This window comes from Mauremys mutica, chromosome 5 (assembly GCF_020497125.1).
Source record: "Mauremys mutica isolate MM-2020 ecotype Southern chromosome 5, ASM2049712v1, whole genome shotgun sequence".
In the NCBI taxonomy this organism is placed as follows: Eukaryota; Metazoa; Chordata; order Testudines; family Geoemydidae; genus Mauremys; species Mauremys mutica.
The window spans coordinates 3,767,712-3,787,002 of NC_059076.1; the positions used below are offsets into that span (position 1 = coordinate 3,767,712).

Here is a 19,291-nt window from a genome sequence, read left to right on the forward strand (position 1 = left end):
GTGAAGTGGCGCCAAGGGACATCTCCATAGAATCATAGAATCTCAGGGTTGGAAGGGACCTCAGGAGGTCATCTAGTCCAACCCCCTGCTCAAAGCAGGACCAATCCCCAACTAAATCATCCCAGCCAGGGCTTTGTCAAGCCTGACCTTAAAAACCTCTAAGGAAGGAGATGCCACCACCTCCCTAGGGAACCCATTCCAGTGCTTCACCATCCTCCTAGTGAAAAAGTGGGGAGGGGGAGGGATAGCTCAGTGGTTTGAGCATTGGCCTGCTAAACCCAGGGTTGTGAGTTCAATCCTTGAGAGGGCCACTTAGGGATCTGGGGCAAAAATTGGTCCTGCTAGTGAAGGCAGGGGGCTGGACTTGATGACCTTTCAAGGTCCCTTCCAGTTCTAGGAGATTGGTATATCTCCAATTATCACTGCAACTTGAGACCATTGCTCCTTGTTCTGTCATCAGGTACCACTGAGAACAGTCTAGATCCATCCTCTTTGGAACCCCCTTTCAGGTAGTTGAAAGCAGCTATCAAATCCCCCCTCATTTTTCTCTTCGGCAGACTAAACAATCCCAGTTCCCTCAGCCTCTCCTCATAAGTCATGTGCTCCAGCCCCATAATCATTTTTGTTGCCCTCCGCTGGACTCTTTCCAATTTTTCCACATCCTTCTTGTAGTGTGGGGCCCAAAATTGGACACAGTATCCAGATGAGGCCTCACCAATGCCAAATAGAGGGGAATGATCATGTCCCTCGATCTGCTGGCAATACCCCTACTTATAAAGCCAAAAATGCCATTAGCCTCCTTGGCAACAAGAGCACACTGTTGACTCATATCCAGCTTCTCGTCCACTGTAACCCCTAGGTCCTTTTCTGCAGAATTGCTGTCTAGCCACTTAGTCCCCAGCCTGTAGCAGTGAATGGGATTCTTCCACCCTAAGTGCAGGACTCTGCACTTGCACTTGAAGATGAGCTTCAGTTGCAGGGCCTGGGCTTTCCTAGTCCGGGTGTTAAGAGAGTTTTCCCCCCATGCACATTGCGAGCATCCCTCAGAAAGTGGAATGGCCTCGCAGCGCTTAAAGCCGAACGCCCCCGGCATTCTGAGGAAAACAAATGAACCAGCAAATACTGGACTGTGCCTGCCTGTCAGCACCCCCACCCGCTACTTACCACGGCCCAGGGCAGCCACGTACAGGTAGGAGGTGGTGACGGCTGTTTTCCCCTCTCCCTGTCCCCAGCTGGGAGGGGACAAGCTTGCAAGTTCTGAGCCCAGGAAAGAAACTTCCCAAGCTGCTACTGAAACCTGGCCTGGAGTGTTTGCTGCTAGAACCAGAGCCGGAGCTCTTGCCTGGACCCTGCACTCTGTAGGAGCAGCTCCGTTTTAAAGGGCCACCGCCTGCACCATGCGCCCACGGACACGGCGGTGCCCCAGGGTGCCTCACTCACCACCCTTGCAGCCGGGGGGGCTAGAACCAGCTGCCTGTCCCCACCCCCACTTGCCAGGCAGACCCTGCAGAGCTGTGCGCCCCCGCTCCGAGCAGTCATCCCTGAGGAGCAGCCCATAATGGCTTGTTCACAGTTACAAACATTTCAGAGTTACGAACAGCCTCCGGTCCTGAGGAGTCCATAATTCTGAGATTCTGCTGGACTCCTGGCCATGCTTGTTACATAATTGGTCTCCTCAAAAAGCTGTTACCTGCCTCTCAAGGGGTTTCATCCACAAGGATTCAATTTGACTCCAGTATGAGGGATTCGTCTTAGCTTAAAACAGCTACTGGATATGGGAACCCATGGTCAAGAGCCATCGTGATGTCATACTCGCTGCCACCTAGTGCTTTGTGCGAACCGGACAGCTGCTTAGACAGAATTCTGTAACGTATCCAGCCGGGCTGGTATCAACCTGCTCCTCAGGACTTATGTGGTCATGAGGTGGGGGAGCTGCCTCTTGGTTAGCTACGGACTGAGCTTTCCAAGCATCAAAGTCTCAGCCCCCACTTAGATCCTCTGTTCAAGCTGCATGGTTTGAAACATGTTTAGTCTGGAAACTCTTTGGGGCCAGGGCTGTGGTTTTGTTCTTTGTTCATACAGCTCCTAGCACAGGGTCTATGGTCTGTGACTGGGGGGTTTAGGTGCTACCACAATAAAAAATAATCAAAGGGATCCATGTGAAAAATTCGCCAAGTGAAAGGGGGGCGAGAGGAGGGGGAATCAAATTGTTTCAAGCTTCCAAGATCTGCCACTTTGTGCAACTTCTTGTTGCCACCTCACAAGCTTTGTGCTAGTGCTTCCAAAGTTACAACAGTAAATGCGCTGATTCTCACAGGCATTTAGGTGCCTAATTCCCATTGATTTCAATAGCGCTAGGTGCCTAAGTACCTTTGGCAGTCTGGGACTAAGATTAATCCTTCTCCCCTTGAAGTCAATAGCAGGACTCCCACTGACAGCAGACTATTGTATTTGGGAGAGGGCCTGAGCCCTGCCTGCCCCCTGTACAAGCCCTGCCTTCCACCCGTGCAGGGCTGACATCGCCTGTCCCCCCTCCTTGCACATTCCTCAACACCCCATGTTTTTTACAAAAAGTTGGGACAGCCAGGACAGGTCTGAAAAAAGGGACTGTCCCGGACAAAACGGGATGTGTGGTCACTCTAGGCACAGATAGGTACAGAAGACTCTCTCCCAAATATCCATCCATGTGTATCTAGCCATCCATTCATGCTTGTCCATCCTAATCTAATTTAAGGTGTTTCTTGTGCACTCATGATCCTAATAGCTGGTTACTTATAAAGCTCTATTGCAGACTATGTAAAAAGTCACACAGCAGGGCAGGGTAAGAATTCAGCCTTTTATAGAGAGAGAAACAATAAGAAGAAAAGAGTGAAACCCCCAAAGAGGACAGGGCTAGTGGTGAGTGTCAGTAGCACTGGGACTCTGAGTGGAGATGTCTCCACCTGAGGGTTATGCTCCATCTCAGCTCAAACTGTACCATTGGGGCTGCTGGGAAAGCTGGGTCCAAGTTTAGGTTGGGCAGCCAAACATGGCCATGGCTTCAGAGAACTCAAGGAAATCTGGCTTCCGGCATTCGTCCTCGTTGGGCCACTTCTCGATCCAGGTGTCCTTGCCAATGATGTAGGATAGCCTGGGACGGACAGGCAGGAGGGTGAGCAATGAAGCACAAAATGTGTTCAATTTGTTTGCTCAGTTCCTCAAGGACAGCCGGGTTTGCCTAAGGGCCTGGGCAGCGGGTATGGCAGGCCAGGGGAGGCTGAGTCTCCTCAAACAGCCAGGCGTGGCCCCACTCATGCTCCGTCCTGAACCCCGTCCTGCTTCCCACCGCTTCCCCCGGCCACAGCCCATGCAGGCTGCTCCTCTTCCCCAAGGGGGCTGGGGCTGGGGCTAGCACAGGCTGGCCTGCAGCTGGGGACTTGAAGTGGCTGGGTGCCCCCGGCGCTGAGGCCCCCCAGCTCTGGGGCTGGCGGCGCTTGAGCCACAGCATAAGGTGCTCCTGGGCTGGTGGCACTGGGGCCGCGGCACCTGGTGCTCCGGGGCTGAGGGCACTGGGGCTGCAGCACCCAATGCTTCAGAGCTGGGGGTGCTCAGGTTAGCTGGCCGGAGGGGCCTGGGGCTGGGCCAGGGGGCTGGCAGCCACAGGGGTTGGGTTGGACCTCCGGTGGGAGGAGAGGGCGGAGGAGGGGTGGTGTCGGGGTCTAGCCTTCCCAAACAGGCGGCTCACAATCCACCCATGCCTAAGGGTCACATCTGACTTGCAGAGAAACAGTGGGTTGCCTCCCCTCTCATAGGTCCAGCCCATGGAGTACAGAGGGACTACAGATCCCAGCATGCAATGCTCCATATACAGCATGAGGATGGAACTTTTAGCCTCTGTGAGCTGCATCTTTGTTGGTGAAACTCATTTTTAGGTGCAGTTTTTACCCTAATTAATTACATTTCCACCTAGTTGAAACCTAAGTGATTTAGGAACAACTGTGGCTGGATGCAGGGACCATGAAATTGCACTGACAATATGATCTGTTCTGGTGAAATAGTTGGGTAGCCCCTGTGAGGAATGGTGGTCCAGGGTTAGACTACGACGCGAACCTGGATTCAATTCCCAGCATCTCGAGATACTTCCTTTTAGTACTTTGGAGAGGTCACCTAAGGCCAGTCAGTGGGAGTTAGGTGCCTCAATACCATTGAGGACCTGGACCGTAGGCTGTCTGTGCCTCAGTTTCCCCATCTGCTAAATGAGGGTAATAACGCTGCCCTGCCTCCCATAGTGAGAATAAATACATTTGCTCTTGTGAGGCGCTCAGAAAGTGCAGTAATGGGGGCCTGATAGGTACAGTAACTCCTCACTTAACCCTGTAGTTATGTTCCTGAAAAATGCGACTTTAAGTGAAACAATGTTAAGCAAATCCAATTTCCCCATAAGAATTAATATTAAGTTCCAGGGGAAAACATTTTTGCCGGACAAAAGGCGTTATATACATTTTAAACAGGCAGTTTAATACAGGTACTGTACTAGAGTTGGGAGGTGGCCCTGCCGTACCCCACCCAGGCACAGCCCACTGGCACTGGAGAGGAGGCAGGCAAAGGGGCTGAAGGTGCTGTAGGTTAGGAGAAGCACCTTGCGCAGCAGCGGCAGCTTCCTCTACTCTGCAAGCACCAAGGGTGAGGAGGCTCAACCCTCAGCCCGCCCACTTCTCCCCTTCCCCCAAACCCCCACCCTTAACCTGCCTTTTCTCCCCCCGACCTCCTCCCATGCTGCATCCTCACTTCTCCTCCCTCCCTTCCCCCCTCCCTTCTAAAAGCCACAAGCCACCTGATTGCCCCAGGCAGGAGGGACGGGGAGCCTGCATGCCGAATCCTCACTCCTTCCCCCTCCCTCCTGCCAGGGGCAATCAGCTGGCTTGTGGCATTCAGGAGACAGGGAGGGAGGGGGAGCCTGTACTCCGAATCCTCACACCTCCCTTCTCCCTCCTGCCCCCAAAACGCGGCAAGTCAGCTGATTGCCAGAGGCAGGAGGCAGAGGAGGAGGGGGAAGGCGCTGATCTGCATTGCACAACTTAAAAGGTGCAGATTCCCTAAGTGATCAGCAACAGAACAACGTTAACCGGGACGACTTAAAGTGAGGAGTTACTGTACCTAAAATAGATAGGGCAATTAGTTAAGGGCATGTCTGCTTGAAACTGACTAACGCAGGGTAACCACAGGAGGCTACTTACTCAGCTTTCCTGGGCCACAAGTCGGTGCTGAGTCCCCAGATCAAGTAGTCTTTGTTACGCTCCCGCCTCAGAGACTCCCTGCATTTTATGTGGCTGATGAATTGGCGGGTTTTTCCTTCTGGATTTTCATCACTGCCTGTGAAAAAAGTTGTCACATATAAGAGCAGAGTGAGGAGGAGATAATACGGGGTGGAGACAGATGAAGATGAAAGGAACAGAGAAGAGGAGACTCCTAGGTGTTCTCTTGCGATTTCAGTACAAATTCAGCCCCAGTGTGACTGCAGCGATAACCAATCACTGAAGCTCCAGCAGTCATTAGAGACAGGAAGGACCGTCTTGTGGTTGTGGCACTGGGCTGGGCCTCAAGAGTTCAGGCCTCAGCTCCTGTTTCTGCCACAGACTCCTGATGTGACCTTGCACAAGTCACTCGATCTCCCTGGGACTCAATTCTCCACCTGGAGCCAATGGCTGGGCCATCCCTGCAGTGACCCCGGCCAGCCCAGCCACCAAGGAGCTGGGATCCCTGCTTGGAAATCCTACGTGTTGCCACCAGGACACCCCCAGCAGTGCAGCCGGAGCTCCTGGCTCTGATTCCAGCAGAGAGCTACCCCGGCTACTGGAAGGCAGCAGTGCCATCTGCAGCCAGCCGGATCCCTGAGCCTGGCTGAAACCGCCCTACTCCTTGTCAGCCAGGTGCGGAGTCTGTGGTATCCCACATGGGCTCGCTGAGCTGTGACAGAGCTGGATCCTACAGGGGAAAAGCCCTGGAAGGAGACTGCTCCAGATGTTCTTATAGCCCGTGAATCGCACTGCGGGAGGGGAGGGGGAGATAAGCACTGCCATGAAAATGTGGGGTCCCATAGATGCAGCCTCGGTTTTGAATCAGAAAACGGAGTTAAGGTATCAGAACTGGGGATGCTAAGAACGTAAATCCCCTAGCTTCCCGCCCACAGTCAGAGCTGTGTATTTACCCTCCCAGCAAGCACAGTTCGGGGCAAAGTTAGTCATTTCCTCCCCTCCCCGCAGCTGAGGATTTCTATGGAAGCTGAGACTCCAGGTCTGGCTGACTGCAATCCCTGGGAGCTAACAGTAGGAGGGGGAAATGTGCAGCCCACGCCACAGATATCACATTATTACTTTGTTAGTTTACACTGACTCCAAAGCGGTGAGTTGACAGTGAGTGAGTCTTTGTGTCTTTCCAGTACAGAAGCAGTGCAAATGACCAGACATTCGGCTGTAACTCGTGGGAACAGTGACACACACAAAGAAGAAGCGTCTGTGCATAAAAGTCAGGATTCTATGTTTTTAAGCATAATCAAAAACTAGTTCAATGTTGAGACTCATGGGTGTTTTTTTCCTAATGATGAAAATACAGTAGGGGGGCACAAAAATGCTTGATTGGCCCAGGTGCTGAAATGCCTAATTATGGCTCTGTGCATCAACCCTCGTTTAAAGCCTGCCTCACTAGGTGAGTCTGAATCTGAAGATACTCTTCCCATCTCTGCTCAGCAATCCTTCCGCTCACTACAGCATCCCGTGGTCAACAGACATCAACTGTGTAGCCATGCAGTCACCTTCAGGGTGTGTGTGTCTGGGCCCCCAGCTCCTTCGCCCTTATTCTCAGAGCCCTGTAGTCACTTCTGATCTGCTCAGGGTCACACCTCGCAGGATCATTATTGCCCACATGGATGAGCAGCATGGGGTTATAGTCAGAAGGCTGGATGATCCTTGGCAATACCTCTGCAATGTCTCTGATATGGGCACCTCACAGGCTGCTATGTCAGGGAGGGATAGCTCAGTGGGTTGAACATTGGCCTGCTAAACGCAGGGTTGTGAGTTCAATCCTTGAAGGGGGCCACGTAGGGATCTGGGGCAAAAATCAGTACTTGGTCCTGCTAGTGAAGGCAGGGGGCTGGACCTGATGACCTTTTGAGGTCCCTTCCAGTTCTAGGAGATTAGTATATCCCAGTCATGGACCAGTGTCCCGAGGTGCTGTGCATACACAAAAGCTGGTCCCTGCATCGCTCTAAGGAAGAGAGAGGAACTAGAAATGAGGTTTTTAAGACACCTTCTGGGTGATGAAGAAGCACAGCTAGTCTGGAAAGCCTTCCATACTGGAACAGCTTTAAAACCCCACTGATGCTGGCCTGCTGCCTGCTTCTCCAACGCCTGCACTTGAGAGCTGGGGGGCTGACTGCGTATCCCACGCTGAGCTCGCCAGGGAGAAGTGCTGCTCTGCACAGCACACTAATGGAGCCTGTGCCGAAATGGCATGCCTGAACCCTCAGCTGAGAAACACCCATTTGCCTCTCTGTGTCCATATTTCTCTTTTCTTTTAAGAGTTCATCCCCTCCTGCTGAGAGTCTCAAACCCTAATACTATTAATTCTTCTGTAGTATCAACAACACCAAGAGCCTTGGGGGTGCATTTGGGTCATACTGGCAAGATTTCTCTGGAGCCAGGAGGGCTAGAAATGTTCTCGCTTGGCTCCAGGAGCTGAGGTTTTATGAAAACAGGATAAAATCATGAGAGTTGGCAGCACTGTTCACATTTACTGGGGCCTATCGTGTTCTGGGGTTGTACAGCATCTAGCACAATGGGGCCCTAATCTGGCTGCAGCCTTGCGATGCCACTGCAATAAATCCCAAAGAACCCAAACCATGGGCTCTGCGGGGGCTGGTAAGCCCCGGCTTGTGGCAGGGGGATCAGGAGGGTCTCCCCAGTGGCTTTGCTCACAGACACTGTACAAGCACTGAAGAAGAAGAACAGTAGCCGGCCATAGGGAGAAAGTCAGGAGGGAGCAGCCGGCAGTAGAGATGATTACAGCACTCAGCAGTGTAGGTCTGGCAGCACTCCAGTTAACAGCAATGAGCTGGCAGGAAAGCAATTTAAGGCAATCAATCAGTGAATCGCAATATGCTGGCAATCCATCAGCGGGCCAGAGAGCTGGCAGGCTGGACACTATGCTTCATTCCTCACTTGCCAGCCTTTGCCACACTAGGAACATTTCTCACAGGTTTCTCATTGCTGCTGCACTTGTTCAGCTCCCTGATGTTAGCAACATGCGGGAGCTCTCCTGGCAGCCAGTGGCTGGATTCTTGTGCATTTATAGCCAAGGCCAGAAAATGGGAAGTAACTAATGGCCAAATCCTGCTCATCTAATTCAGGCTAGTAGACTCGTCCATCTACATGGGGTTGTTGTGTTGTGGGAGGAATGGGATTTGGCCAGGATGTCCCCACTAAGAAACCCCAGGTGCTTCGTTAGGAACCTGGCTGGGATACACCTAGTTCAATCTGGAAAAGAGATCCCGGAGGCCAAATTCAGGCTCCTAGATAAGAGATCAAAGTCCAAGACCTCCACATTAGCATTCTCTGAAATGCTTCCAGTTCCATGTGCAGGGCCAGTTAGACAGGCAGAATTACCGTCACAATGCATGGATGAGATGATAGTGTTAGGAGGAGAGATTTAGGTTTATTAGGAACTGGGGAACCTTTTGCAAAAGGAGAACCTTATACAGGAAGGATGGACTCCACCAAAACCAAAACAGAACCCACCACACTAGCATTTAACTTCGAAAAAGGGGAACTGCACAAAAATGAGGAAGCTAGTTAAATGGAAATTAAAAGGAACAGTCACAAGAGTGGAATGCCTGCAAGCTGCATGGAAACTTAAAAAACACCATTAATAGAGGCTAAACTAATTGTAAACCCCAAATAAAAGAAAATAGTAAGAGGACCAAAAAATAAAGAAAAGCCATGATGGCTAAACAAAATAGTAAAAGGGATGGCTAGCGATAAAAAAACATCTAAACATTGGAAGTCAAATCCTACTGAGGAAAATAGAAAGGAGCATAAATTCTGGCAAGTCAAATGTAAAAGTATAATTAGACAGGCCAAACAATAATTTGAAGAGCAATGAGTAAATGATAAAAAGAAATGCTGCTAGTTTTTGTAAGTACATCAGAAATAGGAAGCTTGCAAAACAATCAGTGGAACCACTGGACAATCGAGTTGCTAAAGGAGCACTCAAGAAAGACAAGGCCATTGTGGAGAAGCTAAATGAATTCTTTGCATCAGTTATCACTGCAGAAGATGTGAAGGAGATTCTCACACCTGAGCCATTCTTGTTAGGTGAAATCTGAGGAACTGTCCCAGATTGAGGTGTTTCTAAAGGAAGTTTTATAACAAATTGATAAAGTTAAATTGATAAAAGCAGCAAAGAGTCCTGTGGCACCTTATAAACTAACAGAAGTATTGGAGCATGAGCTTTCGTGGGTGAATACTCACTTCATCGGATGCAGGTAGTGGAAATTTCCAGAGGCAGGTATATATATGCAAGCAAGAATCAGGCTGGAGATAACGAGGTTAGTTCAATCAGGGAGGATGAGGCCCACTTCTAGCAGTTGAGGTGTGAAAACCAAGGGAGGAGAAACTGCTTTTGTAGTTGGCAAGCCATTCACAGTCTTTGTTTAATCCCGAGCTGATGGTGTCAAATTTGCAGTTTCTCTTTGAAGTCTGGTCCTGAAGTTTTTTTGCTGCAGGATGGCTACCTTTAGATCTGCATCAGAGGGGTAGCCGTGTTAATCTGGATCTGTAAAAGCAGCAAAGAATCCTGTGGCACTTTATAGACTAACAGACGTTTTGCAGCATAAGCTTTCGTGGGTGACTTGCATCCGACGAAGTGGGTATTCACCCACGAAAGCTCATGCTGCAAAACGTCTGTTAGTCTATAAGGTGCCACAGGATTCTTTGCTGCTTTTACCTTTAGATCTGCTATTGTGTGTCCAGAGAGATTGAAGTGTTCTCCTACAGGTTTTTGTATATTGCCATTCCTAATATCTGATTTGTGTCCATTTATCCTTTTCTGTAGGGACTGTCCAATTTGGCCAATGTACATAGCAGAGGGGCATTGCTGGCATATGATGGCGTATATTACATTGGTGGACGTGCAGGTGAATGAACCGGTGATGGTGTGGCTGATCTGGTTAGGTCCTGTGATGGTGTCGCTGGTGTAGATATGTGGGCAGAGCTGGCATCGAGGTTTGCTGCATGGATTGGTTCCTGAGTTAGAGTTACTATGGTGCGGTGTGCAGTTACTGGTGAGAATATGCTTCAGGTTGGCAGGTTGTCTGTGGGCGAGGACTGGCCTGCCACCCAAGGCCAGTGAAAGTGTGGGATCATTGTCCAGGATGGGTTGTAGATCCCTGATGATGCGTTGGAGGGGTTTTAGCTGGGGACTGTATGTGATGGCCAATGGAGTCCTGTTGGTTTCTTTCTTGGGTTTGTCTTGCAGTAGGAGGCTTCTGGGTACACGTCTGGCTCTGTTGATCTGTTTCCTTATTTCCTCGTGCAGGTATTGTAGATTTGAGAATGCTTGGTGAAGATTTTGTAGGTGTTGATCTCTGTCTCAGGGGTTGGAGCAGATGCGGTTGTACCTCAGTGCTTGGCTGTAGACAATGGATCTTGTGGTGTGCCCGGGATGGAAGCTGGAGGCATGAAGGTAGGCATAGTAGTCAGTAGGTTTTTGGTATAGGCTGGTGTTAATGTGACCATCACTTACTTGCACCGTGATGTTTAGGAAGTCTACCTCCCATGTAGATCCAGACTAACACGGCTACCCCTCTGATACTTAAATTGATAAGTTACCAGGCCCAGATGGTATTCTCCCAAGAGCATTGAAATCAGCCTCTGTACCAGATGACTGGAGGATAGGTAATATAACATCAATTTTTAAAAAGGCTCCGGGGCAATACTTACAATTACAGGTCAGTAAGCCTAACTTCAGTACTATGTAAATTGGTTGAAACTATAATAAAGGACACAGACACATAGGTGAACATGATTGGTTAGGGAAGAGTCAACACGACTTTTGTAAAGGGAAATCATGCTTCACCAATCTATTGGAATTCTTTGAGGGGTCAACAAACATGTGGACAAGGGTGATCCAGTGGATATAGCTTATTTAGATTTTCAGAAAGCCTTTGACAAGGTCCCTCACAAAAGCCTGTTAAGCAAAGTAAGCTCTCATGGGACAAGAGGGAAGGTCCTCTAATGGATCAGTAACTGGTTAATAGGAAACAAAGGTAGGAATAAATGGCCAGCTCTCATAGTAGAGAGAGGTAAATAGCAGAGTACCCCAAGGATATGTACTAGGACCAGTGCATGAGTATTGTACAGTGCTAACTAACGCTACTCACTTTTGTCTTCCCCATGACCACTCTAGGCACCAGCAAACCAAGCAGGTGCATGGGGTGGCACAATTTCAGGGGCAGCATTCCAGCAACTTTTTTTTTTTTTTTGCTTCGGCAGTTGCACTCCCGGAGGTTGGGTTTTTTTGTGTGTGTCTTTTTTTTTTCTTGGGTGGCAAAAATCCTAGAGCCAGCCCTGATGACCACTCACTGCAAGATGTCTGTGCTGGTCAACATATTTATGAATGATCTGGGAAAAGGGGTAAACAGGGAGGTAGTAAAGTTTGCAGATGATACAAAATTACTCAAGATAGTTAAGTCCACAGCTGACTCCCAAGAGTTACAAAGGGATCTCTCAAAACTGGGTGATGTACATTGGAAAACAATCTCAACTATACCTACAAAATGATGGGGTTTAAATTAGCTGTTACTACTCAAGGAAGAGATCATGCAGTCAAAATGGATAGTTCTGTGAAAACATCTGCTCAATGTGCAGTGGCAATCAATTTTAGGAACCGTTAGGAAAGGGATTCATAATATGGCAGAAATCATAGTCACTATATAAATCTATGGTATGGGTATACCTTATATACAGCATATAGTTTTGGTGGCTCCATCGCAAATTGGAAAAGGTATAGAGAAGGGCAACACAAGGGTATGGACAGGGCCAGCGCGCCAAGCGCGCGCTTGGGGCGGCGTCCTGTGGGAGGGCGGCAGGCGGCCCTGGTGGACCTCCCGCAGGCGTGCCTGCGGAAGGTCCGCTGGTCCCACAGCTCCAGTGGACCTCCTGCAGACATGCCTGCGGAAGGTCCGCTGGGACCGCGGCTCCGGTGGACCTCCTGCAGACGTGCCTGCGGAAGGTCCGCTGGGACCGCGGCTCCAGTGGAGCATCCGCAGGCATGCCTGTGGGAGGTCCACCGGAGCCGCGGGACCAGCGGACCCTCCGCAGACAAATCTGCAGGAGGTCCACCGGAGCTGCGGGACCGGCGACCGCAAAAGCGCCCCCCGCGGCGTGCCGCCCTGCTTGGGGCGGCGCAAATCCTAGAGCTGCCCCTGGGTATGGAACAGCTTCCATATGAGGAGAGATGAAAAAGACTGGGACTGTTCAGCTTAGAAAAGAGACAACTGAGGGAGGATATGATAGAGGTCTAGAAAATCATGACTGGTGTCGAGAAAGTGAATAAGGAAGTGTTATTCACTCCTTCACATAACACAAGAACTAGGGGTCACCCAATTAAATTAATAGGCACCAGGTTTAAAACAAACAAGGAAGTACTGCTTCACACAATGCACAGTCAACTTGTGGAACTCATTGCCATGTGGAATGTGAAGGCCAAAGTATAACTAGGTTCAAAAAAGAATTAGATACATTCATGGAGGATAGGTCCAAGATGGTCAGAGAGGCAACCCCATGCACTTCATAGAATCATAGAATCATAGAATCTCAGGGTTGGAAGGGACCTCAGGAGGTCATCTAGTCCAACCCCCTGCTCAAAGCAGGACCAAACCCAACTAAATCATCCCAGCCAGGGCTTTGTCAAGCCTGACCTTAAAAACCTCTAAGGAAGGAGATTCCACCACCTCCCTAGGTAACCCATTCCAGTTCTTTACCACGCTACTAGTGAAAACGTTTTTCCTAATGTCCAACCTAAACCTCTCCCTCTGAAACTTGAGACCATTACTCCTTGTTCTGTCATCTTCTACCACTGAGAACAGTCTAGATCCGTCCTCTTTGGAACCCCCTTTCAGGTAGTTGAAAGCAGCTATCAAATCCCCCCTCATTCTTCTCTTTTGCAGGCTAAACAATCCCAGTTCCCTCAGCCTCTCCTCATAAGTCATGTGCTCCAGCCCCCTAATCATTTTTGTTGCCCTCCACTGGACTCTCTCCAATTTATCCACATCCTTCTTGTAGTGTGGGGCCCAAAACTGGACACAGTACTCCAGATGAGGCCTCACCAGTGCTGAGTAGAGGGGAATGATCACATCCCTCGATCTGCTGGAAATGCCGTGTAACGGGTCGGACTCACCCCCGCAGCGCCTCCTACTGGTTGCTCTCCGAAGTTAGGCCAGTCCAGCCCTGGAGCACCCTCTGCAGGCTGGTGATCCACCTGTTCTTAGGCCCCCGTGTCCCTCCCTGGACCCGGTGCCCTTCTACATGGGGTGCTGCCCCCTAGCAGTAACCCCTTTCTCTCTGGGTCTCCCTTTCTCTCTCAGGGAAGCCCCACCCTCTATCCCTACCTTGCCTCAGTGTATGGCTACTGCCAGTCATTGTCTAGCCCCACACCCTGGGGCAGACTGCAGTCTCAGCCTACTCATCACAGGCAAGGAGGGTTTGGACCTGCTGCTTTGTCCTACCCCAGGTTGCCCCCTGCAACCCACAGTATCTATTGGCCCACTGCTAGGCCGCAGCCTGGGGCTTTCCAGGCTGGAGCTCCCCGGCTCCTCAGCCTGTCCCCAGCCCTGCTGCACTCAGGTATCTAGTCTCAAGCCCTAAGCAGCCAGGCCCATCTCTCTCTATTGCCAGAGAGAGACTCTGGCTTCTGGCTTCCCTGGCCTTTTATAAGGCCTGTTCTTCAGTTTGGGGCGTGGCCCCAGCTGCAGCCACTTCCTCAATCAGCCCAGCTTTTTGGAGCAGCAGCTCTCAAGCCCTGCTAGGCCACTTTTAAACCCCTTAAAAACCCCGGAGCAGGGTCCACCCTGCTACATGCCCCTACTTATACAACCCAAAATGCCATTAGCCTTCTTGGCAACAAGGGCACACTGTTGACTCATATTCAGCTTTTTGTCCACTGTAACCCCTAGGTCCTTTTCTGCAGAACTGCTGCCCAGCCATTCGGTCCCTAGTCTGTAGCAGTGCATGGGATTCTTCCGTCCTAAGTGCAGGACTCTGCACTTGTCCTTGTTGAACCTCATCAGATTTCTTTTGGCCCAATCCTCTAATTTGTCTAGGTCCCTCTGTATCCTATCCCTACCCTCCAGCGTATCAACCACTCCTCCCAGTTTAGTGTCATCTGCAAACTTGCTAAGGGTGCAGTCCACACCATCCTCCAGATCGTTAATGACGATATTAAACAAAACCGGCCCCAGCACCGACCCTTGGGGCACTCCACTTGATACCGGCTGCCAACTAGACATGGAACCATTGATCACTACCCGTTGAGCCCGACCATCTAGCCAGTTTTCTATCCACCGTACTGTCCATTCATCCAGCCCATACTTCTTTAACTTGCTGGCAAGAATACTGTGGGAGACTGTATCAAAAGCTTTGCTAAAGCCCAGAAATAGCACATCCACTGCTTTCCCCTCATCCACAGAGCCGGTTATCTCATTATAGAAGGCAATTAGGTTAGTCAGGCATGATTTGCCCTTGGTGAATCCATGCTGACTGTTCCTGATCACTTTCCCCTCCTTTAAGTGGTTCAGAATTGATTCCTTAAGGACCTGTTCCATGATTTTTCCAGGGACTGAGGTGAGACTGACTGGCCTGTAGTTCCCTGGATCTTCCTTCTTCCCTTTTTTAAAGATGGGCACTACATTAGCTTTTTTCCAGTCATCCGGGACCGGATGTTTCCCTAACCCTTTGACTGCCAGAAGCTGGGAGTGGAGAACAGGGGATAGATCACTCGATAATTGCCCTGTTCTGTTCATTCTCTCTGATGCTTCTGGCTACTTTTGGAAGACAGGATACTTGGATAGATGGACTTTTGGTCTGACCCCATATAGGCCATTCTTATGTTCCCTAAATGGAAAGCCATTGTCAGAAGGAAGATTCCAAACCTGTAAAACTGCTGTTTTCACAGCAATGCTCTGCTTTTTTAAGGTAAGGTAGCTATCGATAGATGCAGTATTATGCAGAGAGGGAAGTCTGAAATGCCCTTCATTCAGTTGGTGTGAACTCCTACAGCAGATGGATGTGAGCAAATCAATTTAAAGCGACTGGTTGCAGCCAATCATTCAGCCAGCAAGGAACAATTTTCACTTGCAGCATTTCCTGTGAACACGTAGAATTGTTCTATAAAAATACACATTCTCAGGCTTATCTTACTAAGTCACACACCAGTGATAAGAAAAGGAGGCATGGGGCAGTGAAGCTAGGTGCTCCTAAAGACCATGACACTTGCCATCTGCTTCTACTGCAGGGGAAAGATTGACCACTGACTTGAAATTGTGCTTGTGAAGGAAGTGTTGCAGCTCCTCTGATGAGGAGCTCAATTGGCCTAAGAGATTTATTTTCCATTCATTGCAGTGAGTCAGTTGATCCAGCCTCAGCCAATCACAAATGCCTTCATCTGTAAACGACAGTGAGAAATGCCGAATCGTCCACGATGAATCTAATAGATGCTTCTCCCAGGAATGAAGTAAAGGTTGCAGCTCTGCTCCAGTGACTATGAGTCAGGTATGAGTCATAGCTCCCTTGGAGGGCAGATGGATATGCATTGCTGAGAACAAATGAAGAGCACAAAGCTTGGGATTAAAAGGTTATCACCAGAAGGAGAAGCTAAAAAAAAAAAAAAAGCAACATCCCATGAACCCTGTTCTGTGACTGACAGAATGCATTAGATGGAATTTACAGAGATGTCATCTTTTTCCTTTGAACTTCCACTGTGTCAGTAATAATTCCTAACCAACAGATGAAAACACCCACTTTAACTGAAGCAGAGTATATCTGTGTTTACATCATCTTGACATGCCTTCTCCAAGACAGTGCTGCACTTACCTAAGCATAAAATATATTTTTATAACTTTGATTTTATTGTGCATCTGGATATAGTGACTTAGAGTCAGATTCACTTCTGACCTACCAAATGTTATTGTAGAATGACAGGTAACATAGCAACTCTATTGACTAACTCATGTTAAAACATTGAGAAATACTGTTATCATCCGAGACACTTCCTCTGTGAAATACACCAAAAGTCACCAATATTCAAGGTAGAAATGTGATACAAATGTATAACGGGGTGGGTAGTTAATCACTGGAACAACTTGCCAAGGGATGTGGTGGATTCTCCATCACATCCACCAACACTGGATGTCCTTGTAAAAGAAATTAGCTAGTTCAGTTACAAGTTACAAGTTAGCAGGCACAATGACATTCTCTGGCCTGTGTTCTGCCGGAGGTCACATCAGATGACCAGATAATGGTCCCTTCTGGCCTTAAAAATCGATGAATCTCTGGAAAAAGAGCAACTGCAACACATACAATTTGTCTATAAAATGAGCTACAGGAGAACAGGCCTCATCTATTTAGATAGTGGTGTTTGAGTCAAATACTCAGCGATGGCTGAGCTGATAACCTGCTTGAGTCTAGACATCCACAAAAGAGGATTTTAAATTAGGGAGTGCTGGTGATGGGAGCAGTGTATTAGCATTAACTGTGCTTGATTTAATGTAGCTAATCTTGTCCTAGTGTAGCTAGACATTGATTTTCACATCATGACATGTTTACCATTTAGAGGTTAAGCCAGGTATTTGCAGCATGTGTTTGCTCCCTAGATGCTAGAATACTGTCGTGTCTTATAGAAATCAGGCATAGCTTACTCTTGCAACTCTACATCTTATGGAAAGCAAATGTGGTCATTGGTTCTCTTTAGATTACTATGAGCTGATGCTGTGCTCAGTGATTCTGTTGCTCAAGACTGCACTGTGTACCTAACCCATTACTCTTCAGTTTGTATTTATTTGTATCACGTAGCACTAACTGTGCAAACATAAAGCAAGAGTGAGCCCTTGCCCCCATCTGTAGGATCTCATCATGTAAACATTCACTCCAGTCAGCCTAGAGACATTCTCCTCCCCCACTCATCTGTGGGCACAACAGTTTTTTGGACAGGTATGTACAATATGCTTAGTTTTTTCACTGTCACCATCCTGGAAAGGGCCAGGGAGTGGCTTTTTTTGCCTTGGTCAGTAAACCTCAACAATAGTTTTCCAAGGCTGATTTAAGCGATTGCAAATGCTGCTCATTAGGCACCTGAATGAAGGACAGTGTTTTGAATGTCTGCCTTGCTCTGTAGTATGTTGTGAGAGCTGAGGCTAAGCACATTACTACGCCAGCACCCTGTATGAACCAGGACTGGTTAAACACCACCCTGCTGGGATGGTTTGCTCCCAGCTCTGCAATAGCACTGTTACAGAGGGGGTTCGTGCAGCTCTCTGATGAAGCAGGAGGAGAAGGCATTCCATTAAAAGGTACGGCTCAACGACAGCTGGCAGACAGGGCTCGAGGAGTCTCCTCATGCTTCTGTGCAGAGGCAGCCAGAGTGTGTCGCCTGGCCTGCTATTACACAGCCACTCAGTGACCAGAGCAGGCACGTCTGCATGGGCTGGGGCACAGCCTGCTCTCTCCAGGCCAGAGCAAGACATGCCGGCTGCCCTGGTGTGCAGTTAGCACATATTAACAGTGCAGCAAGCACATACTCCCCTCAGCACTCACAGGATCAATGGAAATACACCCACTTACGCCAGGCCTGAACTTGGCCCACTATGCCTGCCTGCTCCTGGCCTCTGCAGTTATAAAGCCTCCAGCCACTGCACTTCAAGGGCTGCACTTCACCCGTCCCCTGCCCCCTGCATCCCTCATGCCCAGTGCAGCACTGGTTCTAAAAGCTTTCCCCGAAGCCTTATGCTGCAACTCCAGCCCAACACGGCCCTTTGAACAGGAGTTGGGAGGGAGACAGAGCAATCGGCTTTAACCGACGCATGCTCTGAGGGCGAGAAGGAAAGTGTACGGGTGTGTTGGGACTATTCAGATCTTTTGCATTTAACATGGATGTACAGACTAGAAAGCCAGGAGGGACCATCAGATCATCTTGTCTGTCCTCCTGTCTAAGACAGGCCAGAGAATTTCATCTTGGCTAAAGCATTTCTTCCAGAAATACATCCAGTCTTGATCTGAAGATTCCAAGAGATGGAATCACCACCACACCTGGTAGTTTGTGCTAATGGTTGATCACCTTCACTGTTGAAAATGTGGGCCTTATTTCTAATTTGAATATCTTTGGCTTTAACTTCCAGCCATTGGTTGTTGTTCTCCCTTCTCTGATAGATTAAAGAGCTTTGTAGTAGTCAGTATTCTGCGCTCTCAGAAAGATCTTGGGAGAAACAGTGAGGCAGGCTGGAAAAGTTCTTCAGAAACAGAAAAGTCCAGAAGTATTCTAGCCAAAAACAACTTCCCAAGGCTGCTGTCGTACTTCAAGATGGTGAATAATTGACCTCAGCAGAGGGGAAAAAACATCATCTGTTCTTCCCTCCGGCAAGCTCCAGTGCTCTGAGAGATCGCTTTTCTGAGTCATTCTGAAAGCACTTTTCCAAACACTACTCTCTAACTTGGTTACATAGTTCTTCTTTCACTTAGACTTTTAAACAACCTCTTCTGTTCATGTCCTGCAGTTACAGAGCCTTCACTCTGTTGTTGTGAATCAGCAATCATCAGCGTAGTTCTCTCTTGGCTAAAGCAATTCACAGTCCTGGTACTCTTTGTTTTTATTTATTTTTCAGTCTAGCAGCTAATGCACCGGAGTGTTAATAAAGCCAGGATGGGATTTGACTTGTGCAGTCACCAGCACATTATTTTAATCTTCTGAGGTTTATCCTACTTATGGCAAAAGTGAGCAATGTAATTTTTAGAAAAATAACATGAACACAAAATAGATAACTTGTTCTATTCTTTCCATTTCCTCCTATCGGGCATTTGGTTTCTAATACATATAGCTGAAGCACTGGTAACTGTAACAAAAATAAAAGACAAAGCAGAATCTTGTTTTATAACTGGTAGAACTGTCTGTCTCTACGGTTTTTCCACAGCATCCACTGCTGAAATATCTAAGTACTTCCCAGGTACATGATATCTGCATGGCCAGTTCCTACTGCATTCATGGAGCTCCC

The 19,291-nt window shown here is 48.7% G+C and overlaps 1 protein-coding gene across 1 annotated transcript in view; it reads right to left on the reverse strand.

The window, feature by feature from the left end:
* Window positions 1-2,852: 2,852 nt before the first annotated feature.
* Window positions 2,853-19,291, reverse strand: part of LOC123371189 (complement C3-like) — a 94,979-nt gene continuing 78,540 nt past the window's right edge. The window contains exons 3-4 of the mRNA XM_045018490.1: window positions 5,217-5,352; window positions 2,853-3,130 (exon numbers count right to left, since the gene is read on the reverse strand). Coding sequence (XP_044874425.1) covers window positions 3,010-3,130; window positions 5,217-5,352 — 257 coding nt within the window. The 3' untranslated portion in view covers window positions 2,853-3,009. The remainder of the gene's footprint in view (window positions 3,131-5,216; window positions 5,353-19,291) is intronic.